Source organism: Malurus melanocephalus, unplaced genomic scaffold (genome assembly GCF_030028575.1).
Source record: "Malurus melanocephalus ecotype Western Australia unplaced genomic scaffold, MMel_1.1 scaffold_693, whole genome shotgun sequence".
Lineage (NCBI taxonomy): Eukaryota > Metazoa > Chordata > Aves > Passeriformes > Maluridae > Malurus > Malurus melanocephalus.
Window position 1 is genome coordinate 182,365 of NW_026623925.1, and position 13,953 is coordinate 196,317.

Here is a 13,953-nt window from a genome sequence, read left to right on the forward strand (position 1 = left end):
AGCCGAGCGCCGAGCTCTGTCAGCCCACAGAGGAAAGAAGCGGCCAGGCGGGTAAAGGACAAAATCAGACTTTTGTTTATTAAAAAAATACTTTACAGGAAAAAAATTCTATGCATTCCGCAGGACTATTTTACAAAGAAATAGCTTAACAGTTTGACACTGGTGTACAGTCAGCTACCGACAGCGCGGGGGAGCGCGGGGCCGCCCCCGCACACGCGCGAATGTCAATAAATACACTAAGGCCGCACAAAGCAAACAGTCGTCCAGGCAATTGTACACGTCCTCTGGAGGCAGAGACCTTAGATAAATTAAAACCACAGAAAAATAATCGTAGCTGCCAATCAAATCAAATTAAACCACGAAACAGCAATACAGGAGTCGGTATCTTTACATGTTGTACAGAGAAATCAGGAGAAAGTGGGTGTTTGTCTGAATGCTCGGGGTGCCCTGGACACTGCTCAGACCCCACAGGAAGGTACAGAACAAGCTCTGGGGGAGAGGAAACAATCCCTTCCTCACTCCTCCCACCCAYAGGGCTGCCAAGGCTCAGCACTCCTCGGGATCCGCACCTCAAATCGGGTGATGAAGGACTTCGGGAAAGCTCTGACCATTTGCCTTTTGCAGGGGAACTGAACTGTAACACGCAGGAARCCTGGCAGAGCACAGCAGAGCCCCTGTGCTACACCTATGAAAAGAGTTTCTGATCAATCCCCTGGGAACACCTCGTGGGTGTCCCCCCTTCCTGGAAGAGRACGTGGCAGGTACCTGCACTAAGCAACCTGGATTTTGTCTAGAGGAGAGAGGAAGCCAAAGCCTACCGGTAATTCAGCATTAAACTGCATTTGCTCATCTGTTTCTAGCACAGCTGAACCATTTGCCTTTATCCCTGGAATGTTTCAGTCACCAGCACTTGATTTAAAGTAGAGCCTTAGCCTCAGTTCTGTGCTTCACTGTTGAACTCTCTGTGGACAGAGCACTTAGTGACAGCTGCCCCCAGCATAAGGCAGGAGGATTTTCTACCTGCCACCTATTACAGAGCAGATCCTCATAAACKGAGAATTGAGGATTTGCAGTAACTGACCAGCATGCTCATATTTAGGAACTGTTCTGTATCTAGCTGCTTTCCACTGAGAATAACAATATTAAGGTGTTGAATTGGACCTTAAAAATCATCCAGTCCCRACTCCCTGCCACRTGCAGGGRCACCTCCCACTGGGCCAGGTTGCTCAACCTGGCTTTGAACACTTCCAGGGTTGGGGCATCCACAACCTCCTGGGCAACCAGATCCTCACCACCTATCTGATTTCTTCCTAATCTCTAATCTAAATTTCCYCTCTTTTGATTTRWACCCATTCTCCCTTGTCCTGTCACTCYAGTTCCTGATGAAYRGCCCCACTCCAGCTTCTCTGTAACCCCTTCTGATCCTGGAAGATGCTGTGAAGTCTCCACACTTCATCCACAACTTTCTCAGCCTTAGAATGAGCCATCAAATGTGCCAAAGTTTGATTGGCTCATTAAGGAGGCCACTTTGTGGAATCTTAAGAGAAATTCAAACAGCAGCTATTTAACATGAGATATTCAGAAATATTTACTTGATTTGTGCTGCTCAAACACTAAGTGGCTTGAATTCGTTACTTCCTCTCCAAACAGCTCTAACTCATAAAAATCAGAGTTCTACACATCTTGGTCTGGAAAACATTTTATCTTCCCAACAAGGCTTTGTTCTGGGCAATTGAAGCMATGCCTGGACAGTGAGCAGCTTTCCAAGCAATCCCTCTCACACTTTACATCCAGAGTTGAGGTGGAATTTGAAAGTCTGCCAGTTTGGTTAAAGAAAGCACAGCAAAGCTGGGCATGGATTTAGTAAGAGATTCTCAAACAGCTTGTTCCTCTCTCCCTCARTTTTTCAAACTAGAATAGCATTAGCAACATTCAGGTCATTCAAAGATAGTTTTATTTATGTGCATTTAAATCTGACATTAGGTTTTAAATTAGTAACTGAGCAGACCTTAGAGAGCATGCTGCTATTGGTCATGTCCCCCCATCACAGAGGAAGTCAGAGCATTTTCCAGGTATTTCAGGCTGTTGTCACAGATTTCACTAAAACTACAGCTTGGAAAGTAGCACAAGCCACTCTAGTCTTCCTACATCCTTTTCAAAACATGCTATTAGAATTTACAGAGGACTTCCAAATGGATTCCCTCTTCATGCCATTCCACTTTCCCCAACAAACAGACAGGTTGGTGCATGGGGGCTCTTACTCTGGTTATTCTGCCTTTGAAGTTGAGTTTGCAGGCTCACTGTGGTCTCTGCAGTGTGTCAGTTCCTGAGTGATCAGTGCTGGCTGCCAGGGAAGGGCACCTCGGGGATGGCCCTGCACTGCCAGGGCCGGGGAGCAGCACGGGAGAGGCGTGGAACGGGCACTTGGAAGACTCGCAGACTTGGTCAAAAGGAAAGAACACCCCTGGGAAATCTTTGAATGTGAAGGATGAACTGAAACCACTATTGCCTGTGAGGAATTTTACTTTGCACAACCCTTAAAGCTATGAAATTCCTCTCAACATAAAAAGTGGAAAAAACCCACCAGAGAACTGACGGCTCGATTCTGAGCCGCGCTGAGTCATCTAGAATTTCTGCTAAGATTAAATTACACCCCTGCATGAATCACATTACTTCTCATCATAAAAGCTTTCCATTCTAACACCTTATTTACACAGATTACTAAACGAGTCACTACCACTTCAATCTGTAAATTAGTTTTAAATTGAAATATTTCCTAGTCCTCATTTTTGTACCGAAGACAATACATACATACACATAAGGAGTAATACAGGTTCTAACTAATCACTGCAGTATCTTCTGAGGATTATTTCTCTATCAGTTTAAAATAGTGACCTCTACACTGAGGTGCTAATATGTATATAAAAGCCTACACAAACAATATTGCACAAAGTAAGATTTATAATAGAGTAACATATTTTAGAGACCCTTATAAAGAGAAGAGTAATAATTGATATTAAAAAGATGCATCCAGAACTAACACAGCATCTTTGCTTTTGTCTAGTCTAACATAGTGTTTCAAATCTTTCCTACCCCAGTGAGGATTAGAACAAATAAAGTTATCTGGAGACAGCTTAAGTTGCACCAAACCCCAACTTGTACTCTAAATGTGGGGAGGGGAGAGGGACAGGGAAAAGGGACTTTTCCTTTTGATGACTGGAAAGGGCAGTAATAAATGGGGTGAGTGAAAGTCAAATACAGATTACACGTTAACATCCAGAAATATTGAAAGATTGTTTAAAAACTGTTGATAGCTGACACTCTACACATTGAGCACGTGCTGCTGATTTTTCCACAGTAACTGGGCACCCAGGAGCTACACATGGAAAAAGCAGTCCAATGCCAAAATACTTTTTATTGTGAAATACTAATACAGAACTTACACAGTAAGGCTGTCCTTATTCTAGGAAGTCAGGTATCAGCTCAATGCTTAATATATTAAGTGCATCAGTACAAGGGAAAGTGTGGATCCATTGGACACATTACGACCCGATCAAAACAAGCTGCCAAGTTGGTTAAGTATTTTAAAGCCTTAAAGTGCTCAAAGATAGCAGTTTCCTCCACAAGACTACCAAGAGGTTCTCTAATTTTGACACTAGCATTTATCACGTTCAGGGAAGATGCATTTTGGAAGCAAGAACCCTCACACCAAACAATATAAGCAGTGCTATGAGAAGTGTTAGGTCAGTAAGTCATTGCATTTCAACAGGAATCAGACACTTGCTTCAGTTCTTTTTACAGGTCACCCTTGTAGGAATTGTAAGAAACATCAATTTCTATAGCTTGTATATAAACCAACATGTCAAGAACAGACATACCAAAAATTCCACAAATCATCAAAAGTGCTGTGCTTTCTCTATTTTTTTTTTCTTTTCTTAAGCAATTAAAATGAGATGGGGAAGTCACTTTGCAAGTCTTCTACAAAAGCATCACTTTCTGGTGAAGATTAGAGAAAAAGTAAAAGTAGGGAAATAACACTGACCAATGGAGTTCAATCATTTCATGTTCCTGGAGGAATTTCAATCTGACTTTGAGAAGATATTCAACATCTCTTTACTTAAACAGAAAGAAGTGGTAGACCACTGTTACAGGTTGTACTAAGGGGTTAAAATACAACTTGAATTTTGCATAATCTGTGTAAAAAAGATATGCTTGACATTTTGGAATGTCACCTTTCTTTATAGAATTATAGGCAAGATTTCTCCAATAAAACATAAGCCAGTTATAAAACTATAACTTCACATCAAAATTTTAAAAAGTTGTTAAAAAAATGTTTGATTATATACATATCACACAGAAGAGCCTGCATGATCCTGTGGATTGTGTTGCTGATCAGACTCTATTTTAAAACCTGGRAGGGGCTGGGCCACCTGATCTGGTTGCACAAGTCCTGATATTGAAGAAACAGAGGAGGAGAGCACCCCTGGGGTAAGCTGAATCTCCATACCTGGTTCTTCAGACTCTATTTTTACACTCACACCTTGGGGTTCACCTTCTGCCTCTGTGTTTCCAGGAACATYACTGTTCAGGCTTGAATTGCTTTCTGCTTTTGGAGAAGTCTCCCCCACAGGGTGATAYTGTTTGAGTCTGATGTGCCAGGCTAAGCTGCAGACTGCTGACACTGTTTTGAACTGATGAATGACATTTCTAGGGATGAAGTAGATGTCATTGTCACACAACTGAATCCTAGCATAGCGAATGCCTTCCCGTCTCATTTGGTTTAGTTTGGCTTCGTCCACCCATTGAACACACTGGGAGAAGGAGAGATGGGAAAGTTAGTGGTAGACTCTTCAAACAATTCAGCATCCTCCTATTTTCAAGTTAATTCATGTCCAAATCAGAATGTTTCCATTTCATGGGTAAAACCTCAAATCGAAATGAGAATTGGGATTTCAAAATAAAATTTTTCTGATGTGCACATCTTGGGAGAGGAGAATGAAGAGGATCCTACAGTCATAGTTAAAACCAGCAGGTGTGACATGGCCTACATTATTTGGGCTGACAGGACTGAGTTAAATGYCTCCACATCAGATATTAGAAATAGCAGGAACAGGCACGCACAACTTCTTAATCAACAGACTGTTTCTTTAGCACATCCTGTGACTCACAGCATGAAYCTCAGCATGGGAGAAAGGAAAAGAAAAAGGTCCCTTCCAACTGAACTATTTTATCCTGAAACACAAGGAAATTGCCCCAGAGAGTTGAAAACTGAAGGCCACTGGGGATACAAAAGGGCTGACTATAGGGAGAACCCGGGATCTGTCAGAAACTACTCCCAAAACACCAGGAATGAGCTGTCACGAGGGAAGATTTGATACCTGGGACACTGGAGGTTCATGCAGGTCCAGCTGAAGTCTCTGCACAACATCAGTGAAGTCTTCAGCATGAAAACAAACCACATCTTTGGTTATACGAGGCTGGTCACTCCTAGAAAAAAAAGAGAATTCCAGGAATTTTTKAAGTATTTGAGCTACAGAGTTACAGCTCTTCCCAGCAGAAAGCTTCATTTARCCAATGACCTGCTTCATTGTTACACTGTGCACAAAGTCTCAATACTTCTCAATAGAGTATTTTTTTGAAAAACAGTTATAATCCATAGATTTATTCTTTCAGCATAACAGAAGTGATGTTTTCATGAACAATATACTGAAATGCCWGAGAACTAGGTTCAAACTGCCACTSTCAAAGTTATCTCTGTTCCAGGAACCACAATTTGCCTCAATTCTTCTATTCCAATAAGGGACAGAAAAAWTCAGCATTAAGGGGGAAATGTAAAATTACAAAGTAACTCTGAAGCTGAAGTAGTCAGTGAGGATTTTATTCAACAGCTGTGAACCAGAGTGAAGGAAACCCTGGCAACTTTTATTCTAATGATATTGCTAATGATGTCATCCAATTTCTACTGTAATTTCTAGCTATTACAATGATGCAAATCTAGTTTCTCTGTAAGGTCAACAGCAATATCCTGGGTACATGACCTGAGAAAGCAATGCAGCTGTGAAATTAATTACATTGAGCTCTTAGACTMCTGTTACAAAAGCTAGAATTAATATACCTGCTCAGGAAAAGAATAATCAGGGATGATGGTCCAGGCTTTTGTTTTTCATCAAAATATTCTGCAAGCTGCTGTTACAATTTTTTTATTGCACCAAGAGGAAAAATGGGATGTATAAGTGGGAGGTATATGGCTTGTGGTTTCCAGCTCTGGGCAGCTTTTGTCTCAGTACAGGGTTTAAACCATTTCTCATTAGGTTTGTTTTCCAAGAAAACAAATTTCCAAGAAATTGTTTTTTGGTTTTTTGTTTTTTTGTTTTTTTTTTTAAAGAAGAGTATTCCAGCAGCACTTACCATTCCCCAAACTGCACAGCCTTGAGTACCCCGACAGCAGCTGTGCTCTGCCAGTCAAAGCCCTGCCCCACGTGGTCAGCGTGAGCTCTGGTTCTGTCCTCAAACAGGACCTCGCGGGGCTCGCTGGTCCGAGGTAGGTACTGCAGGTTCTTGATCTCATTCATGGACCTACAGTGGGATAAAAACACACACTAGAAATGTCCCAGACTCCTTGGAAATATTTGTATTGAAATAATCTTAAAATGCTGTGTGCTGCAGGATTCAAAGGAATGAAGCACTTCCCTCTGATTTYTTCTTAGGTGTTTATTCGGTGAAATATTGAAACAAAACCAGCCAAATGTAATTCAGGTTCTGAGATCAAACTTTACAAAACAAATCACATTATTTTTCTGTTCACTTGTCCTGAAAGACCTCCTASAAGAATGTATCAGTATGTAAAATGCAGCTATCTTACAGAACTTGAGCTTCAGTTATTTGGAACTACATTCAAAAATTCTTCTTGAAACGACAATTAGAATATGCTTCCAAATCTCTTAAAATTTGTTCTAGAGGACTCTTTCAGAGAAAGATAGCAAGTAACAAATCCTAAGCAGGCAGGCATTGTTACAAGTGCTTTAGCACTGACATTAGAATGCAGCACGAGCAGTCCAAGGATCTCTGCTGTTTTACAGCATTTCACCTGCCCTCACCACCAAATTGGTTCTTGCCACAGAAATGAGATTAATTAAGTCWCCTGAAGGATAATAAAAAGAAGTTCTAATCTTAAAGCACTGATCTAGGATATGTGAGAAGTACTGAAAGATACTGTGAGAAGTAGTGAAATAAAATAACCATCACAGGTAAGACTTGCTTTATCAGCTAAGCCAATTTGAAATAGAAATGAAAGTGAAACCTAAATCTGAATTAGTCCTCTGAAGAGCCAGTTACACGTCAAGTACTTTGCTTTTGTTCTCAAATCTGACACAGACTTAACTGCAATGTTTTAYCCTGAGTATAAAAGGAAACCCAAACCTTACCGGCGCCGTTTGAAGGGTGATTTTGGCATATCAGCTGTGGGGATCATCTGCTCTCCCGGCCTCACCCACATGATGGGCCCGTCATCACTCTGGGACCTGCACTGCAGTCTGAGACTGGAAAGAGTTCCCCAGGGCAAAGTCATCTAAAAGAAAACAGGAACAAAACAACCCACAAAACACACATAACACAAAACACTGGGTGAGATAGAAAAATTAAATGATGCCTTTGGTAAAACTTGTTCAAATCTTCTGTCAAAAGAATTGCATAGAAACTAAGTAAGTYTGAGAGATAAAAGATATTCCAAGCTAATTTTATCAAACTTGGATTTTAGGGAAGTAGRGCTGCACGTAGCGCATGAATACATAATAAACTTGATTCTTTTTAATTAGCCACCTAATTCCATGCCTTTCAGTTGGACACAGGAAAGAACAAACCTCAGTAGCCCAAATAATCACATCAATAAAGAAAATACTTTATGGTTTCTAATTACTTGTAAACCCAACAATTACTTAAGTATCTGTAGTGCTCTGAACACACCGCAAGTTACTGCTTACTCTAAGAAATGGAGATTCTTCCAACATATCTAGGAATTCTGGGAAGTAGTCCCCAACTTCTTCATCCACTGCTCCAACCAGGCTGATCTGGCGCATGGGTCCCGCTCTGTAGGTGCCACAGCAGTACGTCCGATTGACCTGAGGGCCAGAGAAGGGAGACAACACCACCACGGCTTTAGTTCTTTTATTGGAGATTAAAACCCACTAACCTAACACAGCAGGGATGAATTTTGGCCTCATCCACATCTGCTTCAGTAGATGTGCCTTTGGGAATTTGCACAGGGATGGTTTAGAGCAGAAGAGAAAYGACTCCTGCTTGTACTCCTGACAGGAAATCCTTCTGAAGTTTGAACAACAGCAAGTGAATATTTGACTAATGCAGGAACAATTCAACACTTCTAGGCTGACTTGAGAAAACAACCACACAAGGTTTCATTGTGACTCAGTCTTTCACCAGCAAGCTTCAACTCTCCACTAGTTTGTGCAGTTGACTGTCACTTCTATGTTTCAAACCGGATGCTCCCAGAATATGCTCATTCCTCATTTCAGTCATGGCCCTGAGGTTCTTCTCCTGGGACTGTAGTGAAAAACCCCAGTGTCCTTCACACAGTGGTTCTGGTGATGTCGTTATAGTATACACAGAAAATTGGACAGAAACCAGAGGAAATGAGAGGTTTAGCTGGAAACCCAGTGCTCACGGACAAGAATTTTAGGACAACCATTTGCAGTAGAACCTGCTGTCAGTGCTGGGGCCAGAAACACTTTCATCTCACAGCTCATGGACACCRTCTAGAACACAGACTGTCCCACTTTCCTGGGTCATCTGGAAACTTTTCTTGCCAATTTCCTGTTCCCAGAGGAGAGGCACTGGCAAGACTCCAGTGTTCTGGAGCCTCATCCTATGGACTGAAGCTGTAATGTGCCATATGGCCAGAGAGGACATTCTGTGTAGACACCACAGCTAATTAATGTTATAGAGCACAAGTTCTGACATAATTAGTCTGTTTTGCACACTCAGTTGTGTCTGAACCTCAGCCTTACATCACCCTTCAGTCTGTGTTCTAGGGGTGAAAAACTACAGCTGTTCTTCAYGGCTGAGTGGTGGGACAGCACAATTTCTGGTAAATTTGCAATTTAACAGCCATGTTCACAAAGATTGATGACTTTTGTAACTCCACTTACAGATACATGGATGCAGCAGCTTAGTGTTAAGTTTAGTTTCAGTTTTGCATGTTCAGTCAATAAACCAGATGTCATTAAACTATTCATGAGGTTGTTAAAGGTAAATTAGGAGAGACTAATAAAGGAAGAATAGARTTACTGCTACAATTTTATTCTCTAGCAGCAGCCATAGATATTTCACTTCTTAATTATAGGAGTTTAGCTCACTCTRTTTAGTTCAGAGTAGGAGCACTGGAACACCACAACAATATTTTAGTTCTGTGCACCTAAAGAAAAACTAAGAACTGAAGTGCTCTGGTCCTTATCCAGTGAAGTTTAACTGCCTGGCACTATTTATGTAAGTGCAGACAGACCACTTCCAGATGAGTTCTGTGCTATTGAAACCACCTGGTGAGAGTCACTAGTATTTTACAGGTGTTTGTCATGAGTTAAAATTAATTATAATTCCATATGCAGTTTTTTCCTTGTAATGTTTTCAAAGGAAATGAAAAATGAGAAGCTTTAACTTTGGGTTTTTCTAATGCGCTGGAACAATGAAAAAATAGACAAGAACTCAGGAGTTAYAATGGAAACAGTAGAAATGCTTAAGGGAAATATTGGATTTCAATGCTTTGCTAGTTTTTGATGGAAAGGAAAGGAATATACACACTTGAGAATTAAACCTAGGACATGTTTACACTGAAAACATACACCAACTCATGGCAATCCCCAGCCGGCTGTAGCATTCATCTCAAGCACCTTAGTCAGAGAGGTCTACTAGTTTAATATACACCATAAAAAATTCTTCACAGCTTCTCTCTAATTCTTAATTGATTTGGATCAGCAAACAGCAAMATCACTGGTCAGGCCAGTGGTCTCAAGAATATGATGTAATGAACATCCAAATGAACAGGCACCTTGCTCTTCTTTTACAACTGGGTGGTTTAGTGTCCCATGAGTAAGTAACCTGCCTRCTACACCTTTATGCAAACTGCTCTGGCCTTTCATTCACCAAGAGCTCCATATTCCCTCTTCCCAGCTCTATTCACTCCACAGCCACCTGCATGCACCCCTCCTTTCCAAGGAAGAAAGCTGAGATGATGAAATAGCTGAAGTCATTTTGTCAGGTCCACTTGGACTTCTCTCACTGTTTTTTTATTTTTGCTTAAAGTTCAACTCTTGTTTAGGAATTTAGCCGGGGTCACTCCAGTTTACACGGCTGCCAGAAGTCAGTAACTTATTACCACAGCACCTCCCTTGCTATAATTTGTTCCTTGTGCTTCTTTAAAACCAGCAGTGGATGACGAGCAGTACCTGCCACTGTTTGTATTGCTGCAAAAGGACAACAGAGCCAGTAAGACCACTCAGGCAGTCTGTGCCCTTTCAAATGCCACACAGCCATCACTCCCGGGCTCCACACACCCCACAATGACAGACAATTATGGGCATGTTTAAAATTAGCTCTCGAGTGCTCATAGAGACATTTTCTCTCAGCTGCATGATGTGCCTATCAGTGTTTCCCACACTTGGGTGAGAAGAGAAGCAGACAGAACAGTGTTTCCTGTCAGAGGCACGGAGCTGGTGTTTATTTGCATGTTCCTGAGGGCCCCAGCCTCACCAAGGGTTAAGTGAGMAGCACAGGGTGAGAAGAGGACACASAGATGAGGCATCAGCTGGAGACAAATGAGGTTAAGTCTCAGAAGTTTCTCTCCAGTTGCAAGAAAAGCATGAATCAGTTGACAGCAACAATATTTCAGCATGCCAAGTCAGCTATAAAACCAACCACACAAACACTTGGCTTCAAGGAAGAAAGCAAGAGCACAAGGCTGGTTACTACTGAAGGACAAGGCAGTGACATGCCAGCACAGCAAGGGTKACATGTTTGACTAAAGCCTGACATACTGCAGGACCATTGGGCATTGTTTATATGGCTTTAGTGACAAACCAAATGAAACTTGCAGTACAGATGCACAATTTCTCCATTTCATACTTTGGGAGCTACTGCTAAAAAAAGAAATTGCCCTTCCAGAATCAGAGAAGTTCACGTGGGGCAGACAACCAAAGTGTGATGTGGTTCATTAACTAAAGTTGTCAGGGATAGAGTAACCTGTTCTGACTGCAGGAGTAGGAAAACTTACCCACTTATCACCTGTTGGCTGCTTCTCCCACCTTCTTTCCCAGAAGGAACAGCAGCTTATGCAAAACCTACTTCCCCAATTCTCTTTCCTGGCCTCTTCCCAGAACCCCCACACAGCCTCTGTGACAGTCTAACTGTTCTTTGGACCAGAGAGAGAATTCATCAGGCRGTTGATCAGTTGGGGAAAAAAGCAGAAGTGTTTTTTCAACTCTAAATATATTCTCATTCACTGAGTGGAACTAAAAGCAGTTGTACCGAAACAACTGATAAAGAAAATAAGAATTCATTCTAGCTGCACTGCTAAGAGCTTCCAAATTGAAGTGTGCCCTTATGTAAGGAAAGCTTACAAATTACTGCTCACTGATTTGAGTCTTGAAAGCTCTCAGACCAAGTGAACAGCTCCAACCTAAAGCTGAGGTCCAGCACTGAAGTATCAGAACTACTGAGAGCCAATGCAARCAAAAAAATCCAGAAGACACTGAAGCTTAATTATTTTAAGATCCTGAAACAAAACATTTATGTAACAAATACACATTGGAGTGCTTTGCTGTAAACTCACTGTCCTGAGAACAAAGGAATGCATCTTGCAAGGCAGTTAATYATCACTAGGCTTCTACCAAGTCTTTCAGATTGAAGTCCTTAAATTCAGTTTCTCCAAAAACACAAAACAGCTGAATGTTGTGCAAGCCAAAAGTCACATTAACTTGCAGTTTACAGATCAAGTTTTGACTCCTTAACACCGAATCTTCAGGACTCAAGACTCTCTAATGCTCCAAATCCCCTTGGCACAGGTCAGTGCAGCAAACAAACTCATACACAGGGAAGGAACCCAGAATGCAGGTGACTTCAYTGAGTATCTTCAATTATAAATAATCTGTGTTACAGCACACAATAGTGTAACATGATTAATCTGCAAAAGCACATGAAGTGCTTCTGTACTGTACAACTCTCATGCAGAAGGGTCAAAAGTGAAGCTTGGCCAATCTGTTCATCCCTCCCCAGAGCTGCTGAGGAACAGCATCACAACAGCCAGGCTCATCCTCCCYRGGCCCTCAAACAGCATCACAACAGCCAGGCWMATCCTCCCYRGGCCCTCAAACAGCATCACAACAGCCAGGCTCATCCTCCCTGGGCCCTCAAACAGCATCACAACAGCCAGGCTCATCCTCCCTGGGCCCTCAAACAGCATCACAACACCCAGGCAAATCCTCCCCAGGCCCTCAAACAGGGCATTGCAGCCTTCACCATTTTGAGATAAGCCAGCTTGCTTAACCAGTTTCAGTATTTCAGCTTTTCCATCATCTGTATTCTCTGAAGAGCCCTGCTTCAGCTGCCTGTGACAGCTCCACTGCTCTGTTTGCTCAGTGAAAACTGCACCAACACACTTCAGCCAGAGAGGATTAACCAGGTCATGCTGGAGCTGGGTTTAGAGAAGTGGTTTAGACCAACTGAACCTTATGTCATGACTCAATCTTAATCAAGTTTAGACAGTACTTAAAATAGAATTAATTGAAGTATCAGCAGACTATAACCCAGCAAAGCCTCTTATTTATTACCATACATTCCTCACGTGTATTTATAGTGCCAGTATTCATGTTCACAGGACATTCACCAAGAAAAAATGCAATTGTTAAATATCCCAGAGGCTCTGTTTAGCTATTTCAGGGGTGATCACATGTACTCAAACCAGAATGCAATCACGACACTAAAGAACACACAGAAATTGCTAATACAGAAGACTTTAAAGCCCGATCTGTCAACAAACTTCACACCTGCAGCACACAGGGGTGCACTGTGCAGAAGTCCTCTTGCCCACAGCAGTGGGTTGTATGCTCAGAGATTTTAGGGCACTCTGCACCCAAACACAGCTCTGCCAGCACAAAGAATTGCTCAAATCAAGAAAGAGAAACTGGTTAAAATAAGTACTGCACCAGCTAATCATTGTCAAACATATACCCAAGTGTCAGAATTATTCATTTAAATGCTATTTAAAGACTCCACAGTGACCATGCAGTAACTTTCTGTAAAGCAATAATTACTTTTCCAATGCAAATCTTGCTTATAAGCATTTGGTAAACCCTGAAGAGATCCAAACAGCCCATCCACAAGCACTAACACCCCAAAATCCGTTGCAAAAGGTGTGTTCCAATCGTATTGAAGTGCATTCTGCTATAGAGTTTCAGATTTATCCTCCCAACAGATGAACYAGTAAATGTAATTAATGTCTTCAGTAAAGACCTTAGGAGTAATCAGCAGTTTGAATCCATTCTCAGAACAAACAGAGAAAAGCTTTATTCCCTCAAAAAGAAATTTATCTAAACTGTAATCTTCTTGTATGCTTATAGATACTTTTAAGTTTGATCACAAGACTAAAATCCAAGGGATTTTCATATTGGAAGCTTGGATTTATCTTAGTTTTTACTGTTGCATCCATTTAAGTTACATGGAGATACAGTTTCAGAATTTWAACTAGTATTAGCCTACTATGGAAACCAAGTGAGTAAATAAACCCTCTTTCCAAGGCAATTAAAAATACATTCTAACCACCTTCAAGATAGAAAGTTTAAACAGCATCAGCTAGCGAGAGAATTAAGACTTTAAAAAAAAAACTTGTGAATTGACATACTGAAACATGAAAAGTAATGTCATTGCAAAAAATAATGTCATTGCAAAAAA

The 13,953-nt window shown here is 41.3% G+C and overlaps 1 protein-coding gene across 1 annotated transcript in view; it reads right to left on the minus strand.

Moving 5' to 3' along the window:
- Window positions 1-50: 50 nt before the first annotated feature.
- RSBN1 (round spermatid basic protein 1) overlaps window positions 51-13,953 on the minus strand; it is a gene marked incomplete at its 5' end in the record, with an annotated part of 15,180 nt that continues 1,277 nt past the window's right edge. Inside the window, 5 exons of the mRNA XM_057384220.1 lie at window positions 51-4,811; window positions 5,379-5,487; window positions 6,409-6,576; window positions 7,425-7,567; window positions 7,980-8,117. Coding sequence (XP_057240203.1) covers window positions 4,350-4,811; window positions 5,379-5,487; window positions 6,409-6,576; window positions 7,425-7,567; window positions 7,980-8,117 — 1,020 coding nt within the window. The remainder of the gene's footprint in view (window positions 4,812-5,378; window positions 5,488-6,408; window positions 6,577-7,424; window positions 7,568-7,979; window positions 8,118-13,953) is intronic.